The following is a 6,004-nucleotide window of genomic DNA, read 5'->3' on the forward strand; positions in this document are numbered from 1 at the left end:
TGCTGGCCCTCTGTGTTGATGGCTCTAGCAGGGCAGGGATCCTTGCTGGGTGACAGAAGACAGCCTGGCGTCTTGCAGCTCTGGGGGTAGAGTGTGACAGTTGCAAGAGAAGAGCAGTCTCCTCAGCACAGGCCAGCTGGGCCAAAAATGTCCCCCCAAAGCAGAAGGGGCCACATGCCTGTATTGGGGTTACCATCACCCATTGGGACAGCTTGTTGCATATAACCCATGGCTTCAAGCCAAGGCACAGCAAAATAAAGGCTTCACTCAGCCTGAAATCAGCCCCCAACACAGTCCCAGCCCCACCTGCGAAGTTCAGGACAGCTCAGAGGGAAGAGCAGCCTTCCCCAGGACCCCAAGTCCTTACAGTACACCAAGGTCCATGCCAGCAGCAAACAGGGCAGCTACTGGGAAAGGGAGGGTTCTGGCCAAGAAAGCTCTCTGCAGCCACTGCTTGCCAACAGGAGGGCGTGCAATGCCTGGCCACCTACAGCGATGGCAAGAGGCCTCATGCCAGAGGGCTGTTGGACAAGCAGGTCTCACATGTTGCCCAACTGCTCCATGCTGGAACTGCCAGTGCAGTGGCTATCCCAGCACCAAGTTGGACATGGTCAGCACCCAGCACTTGGCACCAGATTTGCTCCATGTATGCTGGCCAAGCAGGGTGTAGGCTGGAAGCACAGAAAGGCACCCTGAACAGCCATCCCAGGAGTCCTCCCATGCCTGGGCAGGCCTCTTAAGGCAGCAAGGGCAGCCCAGCACACGGGACAAGGCGTGGGCTCCTGCTCATGGTTTCATACCCTGGCCTTTGTGCATTACTTCTAATGCAGGGCACTCTGCCTCACCAGGGATATGAGGGGTGAAACCTTATCCTTTTCTTCTTGGAACTGTGGTAGGGGCCAGGAGAAGCTGAAGGCTGACAGGAAAAGAGACCACAGGCTTTTTCAAATGTACGCTGGGTACATTTGAACCTATGGGAGCTGGACCAGCCCAGAACCAACTCTGGTTCCTAGTGCTGCTCCCAGCAGAGGGGCAGGACTGGAGGCTGGTATCCCAGATGGGCAGGTGCAGGGTGGTCTGCAACAGTGACAGGGGCTCTAGGAGGGATGAGGGTAGAGGAGCTGGCCAAGGACACTGTCACTGCCAAGTGAGGCAGAGGCTGGCTGACACAGCTGTGCTAAGAATACATAGTTTCCTGCACACCCCTGTCAGCATCACTAGGATGCAGAGTTGATGTGACAGCCCCTGTGCTCCCTACCCACTCCATGCACATGGCTTCTCTCCTGCCTCCTGGAAAGGGCTGCCCTGAACTAACCTGCAAGCTGCCTGCCATCAGCACAGCACAGCACAGCACAGCACAGCACAAGTCAGCAGAAACTTTCACAGGGTAGAAGCTCTCACAGAGCTTTGCTCTGGCTCTGGCTCTAGGAGATGCCAGACAACAAATGGTCGCAGGGCCTTCCCATAACCTAGAGCTGCACTGCTGGCTGCATGCTCTGCAACCTGGGGCTCAGGCTCAGGCAGAAGCCACCTAGAGGTGACACCACAAAACTGGAGACATTTCAAATTATGCAGGAGGGTCAGCATAAGCCCTGCCCCCCACTGGGCCATGGGAGCAGCTCTGGGATTCGTCCCCTAGGTGGGCACACCCCCAAACTGCACTGCATTGCCAAACTCATCTGCCTTGTAGGGTACAGAGCACAAATGTTGCCAGCCACTGCCAAGGGGGAGACTTGGCAGCAACCAGCCCAGGGTCCCAGGCAGCCTGGCAGGGCTGTTCCACATCTGTAGCCTAATCGGAGAGAGACTGGGTGGAGCCAGGGGGTCAGGTTCAGCTCCTAGATCAGTCCTTGCTGCTACAATACTGCATGGGCAGCTCCTAAAGTCTCAGAGGTGGCTGCAGCTTCAGGGTTCCCCCTGCTACCAGGCATGGACCTTTTTACTCATAGCCACGTTGCTGTGGGACCAGTTGCTAGGGGATGTCCAGCAAGACAAGTCAGTCGAGCTGATGCTGGGAGCCACACAGCCCTGCAGCTTTCTAGCTAGGCAAGGTCTTCTGCACTGCTGCTGAGCCAGGGACCAGCCCGCCGCGTGTCCTAGGGCACAGGCATGGTTGCTGCATCCCCTTGGGACATGCATCTTGCACAAACAACGTTGGGTCACTCTGGAAGAGACCAGGCCCAACTGGCCCTTCAGAGATGGACTGAGCCAGACCCATGCCTTGGTGCCAAGTCACTTATGTACTTGGTACTTCTCAAGAGGAGCCAAGAAGAACAGGGTAGCAAGCGCTATCCTGAAGTAGCCGTGTGACAAGGGTCTGTACAGGGGATGGGAAGCCTCAGTTCTTGAGGGAGAGGGCAGAACAAACATCTTAGTCTTCCAGCCAGAGAAAGCAGGCCTCACCCAGATCCTCCTCTATGGGGACAAGGTTCCCAAATCGCTGGCCTGGCATCCCACCCATGCAAAACAGAGCCCAGGGCTGAGCTGAGGTAGTGCTTACCCTCCTCAGAGATGGTGTACTTCTGGATGAGCCACTCAACAATGTCATTCCCTGGGGGAACAGAAGCACACATAACCAAGGACACTGGAGACTCAGTGAGCCACAACCCATGTCTCAAAAGCCCCTCCAGCGTCCACTATGGGCACAGGGCCAATGCTGGACTGGCATGGGTTGGCCTCCAGGAGAAGGTACATGGGAAGTTCTAGGAGAGCCCACAAATATAAGAAGAGGGGACTGCAAGGCATGGGTAAGGGCAAAGGCACACACAAAGAGAATGGGGGTGGCAGGAGGATGCTGGGGAAAAGATGAAACAAGAGGGCAGAACCAGGGGGTGACAATGGACAAGAGCACAGTGCAGAGGTAGAGCTAAGGGGTAACCTGGGGCATGACAGGCCTTCCATCCCCATGAGCCTCTGATCACCATCTGGAGCTGTCCAGGGCACAGTCAGTGCCTGCCGAGAAAGCAGCAGACAGCATCTGGGCCTAAGCCTTCCCTGCAGTGTCAGCTCTCAGCCTGGCCCAATGAATAATTGATATCCTGATGCATTACTGCTGGCACATGACTACCTGCAGCCAGGAATGGAGGCTGAGAGCTTGGTTTGGGAAAAGAAAGCAGAGAAGACAGCCCTTGCCAATGCACCGGGACAGACCTGCTCCTGTAGAGTGGAGGATTCAGCACCCTGACTCCAGGTGTCAACTCTGCAGGCTAAGGCATGGAAGAGGGGCAAAGCCACAGAGGAAGCAGTGCATACAGTTTGTGAAAAGGGGGAAATCTGTGGGCCCAGGGGCAGGTGCTTAGCATGATGCCTTAAGAAGGGATCCAGTCTGGCTCTGCAGAAAAGAACATCCAAAACTTATCTTGATTTGCAAGAGCAGCCATTTCTCCCTGGAGCACTGCACATCCCCTCCACATTCTAGCCCAGTGCTAGGCTGGGTGCCAGCAAAGGCAGGCACTGGAGCTGCAGCAAGACTGGGAGTGCAGCTGTGGAAAATACTAGTTCCTGCAAAGCTAGCACAGACAAAGCCAGCAGACTTGTGGGGTGAGGCAACGGCTACAGCCTACAGTCTGGTCCCTCTTGGTGTGGAGGTTACTGTGCAGAGAAGCACTCTTTCTGCTGCCAATATCAGGGTAGAGGTTTCACAAAGCCAAAGGCCCAGGCAAGGCAGTGGCCCCAGCAGCAACATGATCACTGGGTAAAGAGCAAGGTCTGGGGCTGAATCCTTGCACATGGTGCACTTACACCACATTGAGTGTTGTTCACATACACATTGAAAAGCTCCCTACACAACCACCTATGCCATACACACAACATATGCACAGATGCACCACACCACATGGTGTGCAGACCCTGCTCCCCATAATAACATGCACCCAACTGGGTATATGTGCATCAGCCATCTCCCCTGGGCATAAAGAGCATTTGCTCAGAGGAAGATGACCTGGGAAGCGGTAGCACAAAGCATGCCCATTACACTAGCATGCTCACATATCATTAAGATGGTGGGGGAGGGAGCAGGACTGCTGTCCAGTCCCAGATCCCAGGGCACAGACATAGCTAACAGCCGTGTAATCTCCTCAGTGCACTCAGGTTAGGGGTAGACATCAGGGGTGTGCGAAGCGGGTCCTATTCGATTCGGATTTGGCCCGAATCAGGGACAGTGATTCGATTCGTTGATTCAGAGCACTGTCCCCGATTCCATTTGGCCGAATCCGAATCTGAAGATTCGATGCTGATTTGGAGCATCAGCGATTCGGACATAGACACAGCTTTAAATGTTTTTTCTACATGCCTCAAGGTACCAGCGCAGCTTGTGAACGCTACAATGCTGGGGTGCATGAAGCATCCCACAGGAGCGCAGGAGGCCCTCCACATACTCAATGGTGAACCTGGAAGTGGACCGGAAGTACTTCTGGTCCACTCCTGGGTCTGCTGGAGAGCACCCCCCCAGTGATCAGCTGCAGGGGGACCCCGGGTGCCCCCTCAGACCCAGGTGGCACAGGTCGCTGAGCCAGGGGAGTGCAGGGGGACCCCCCGCAAGCTCCCTGGCGGACCCAAAAGTGGACTGAAAGTGCTTCTGGTCCACTTCCGGATCTGCTGCTGAGCACACTGGGGACCACCCCACACTTCTGTGGGTCACTCCCTGCGCCCCAGCATCCCAATGTTGACAAGCTGCCTGCTATCTAGAGGTATGTAGGAAAAACATTTAAAGCTGTGTCTATGTCTGAATCGCGAATCTTTCCGAAACTCTCCAAATTGATTTGGAGGGTTCCAGTTTGATTTGGAGAGATTAAAGGGTCTCTTGATTTGATTTGGATTTGGCCACCAAATTGGGCCGAATCTCCGCCCAATCGAATCAGGGACCAAAGCTTCGCACAGCCCTAGTAGGCATGAGTGATGGGACATTGGGAGAGATGACATGCATGTCTGATGCAGAGGGAGGGAGAGAACATGAGTAGAGGGAGGTGGGGTGAGGAGCACAGTAGAACTTACCAGTCATTGCATGAGGGATCACTGTAATTAGCAAGCGCTGGTTTCTCATCTTGACACCCATGTCCGGATCTTGCATGATGACAATCATGCGCTCCATCTGAGGGGGAGAGCAGCAGAGACTGAGTCAAAGAGACCAGCCCACCCCTACACACTTAGCAAAGACCCATTGACAAACTCTGCATGTTGCAAGGGGAGTACTGCAGCCCCTCTGCACAGTTGGGGAAGGGCAGGAAGAGGCCTGGGCATCCTTTATTTGCAGAGAAGAGATGAGACCAAGCAAGGTGAAGGGGTAGCACTAGGGCAGAGGGAATTTCAGACTAGCAGGTGCCAGGGAGCACAGGCTGGAGAGGAAGCTCCGAGCTCCCCATGCCATGGATCTGAAATCCCAGAAAGTGCCTCTGCTCCAAGCAAAACTCTGGGTAGTGTGGGCAACAAGCTGGAGTCCTCTGCTCAGGGCGTAACTGGGGTCAAAGAGCTGCCCAGAAATTGGATCTCATAAGAGATGGGATGGAAAACAACATGGAGATGCTTTTGTGTCTTTCCAGAATCAATGACACAGCCTGGTCTGGATCCTGTGGTCTGCCCTGGTCACACAACCTCCTTCAGGATATTGAAGAATGCAACTGAAGGGAAGGAGGATAAGAACAACTGGGGCCTGGACAGATTGTCAGAGAAAGCGAAGAGTGGATATGTTACCTCAGAGAAGAGACAAGTATGAGGGGACCTGGTGAACAAGTGACTGGTCTAAAGAGAGTTGAGTTGGGAGTGCCTGTCTTCTTCATCTTGTAACAAAAACAGGGGACGTATAGAGACAGCAGAATGGAACACATTCATCAAACAAACAAGAAGAATCACACCCCTGCACAATATACAAAGCTCAGGGAACTCTAGACCACAAGAGGTCACTGAGGCTAAAAGCTCTACAATATTATCACATAATCACAGGGCTGGAAGGGACCTCAGGGGTCATCTAGTGAGTCCAATCCCTGAACAGACCTAGGATGAACTGTTG

The 6,004-nt window shown here is 54.1% G+C and overlaps 1 protein-coding gene across 4 annotated transcripts in view; it reads right to left on the bottom strand.

Annotated features, from left to right (window-relative positions):
• The window catches only part of RGS11 (regulator of G protein signaling 11), a 22,573-nt gene extending 17,484 nt beyond the window's left edge, over window positions 1–5,089 (bottom strand). For 3 of the 4 annotated variants that reach the window (XM_006036759.3, XM_025193092.1, XM_006036758.3), the window contains exons 1-2: window positions 4,993–5,089; window positions 2,501–2,551 (exon numbers count right to left, since the gene is read on the bottom strand). In XM_006036759.3, the coding sequence (XP_006036821.1) occupies window positions 2,501–2,551; window positions 4,993–5,089 (148 nt within the window). The remainder of the gene's footprint in view (window positions 1–2,500; window positions 2,552–4,992) is intronic. The other variant, XM_014526311.2, reaches the window with a different exon arrangement.
• Between the last annotated feature and the right edge of the window lie 915 nt (window positions 5,090–6,004).

This window comes from Alligator sinensis, unplaced genomic scaffold, assembly GCF_000455745.1.
Source record: "Alligator sinensis unplaced genomic scaffold, ASM45574v1 scaffold167_1, whole genome shotgun sequence".
Lineage (NCBI taxonomy): Eukaryota > Metazoa > Chordata > Crocodylia > Alligatoridae > Alligator > Alligator sinensis.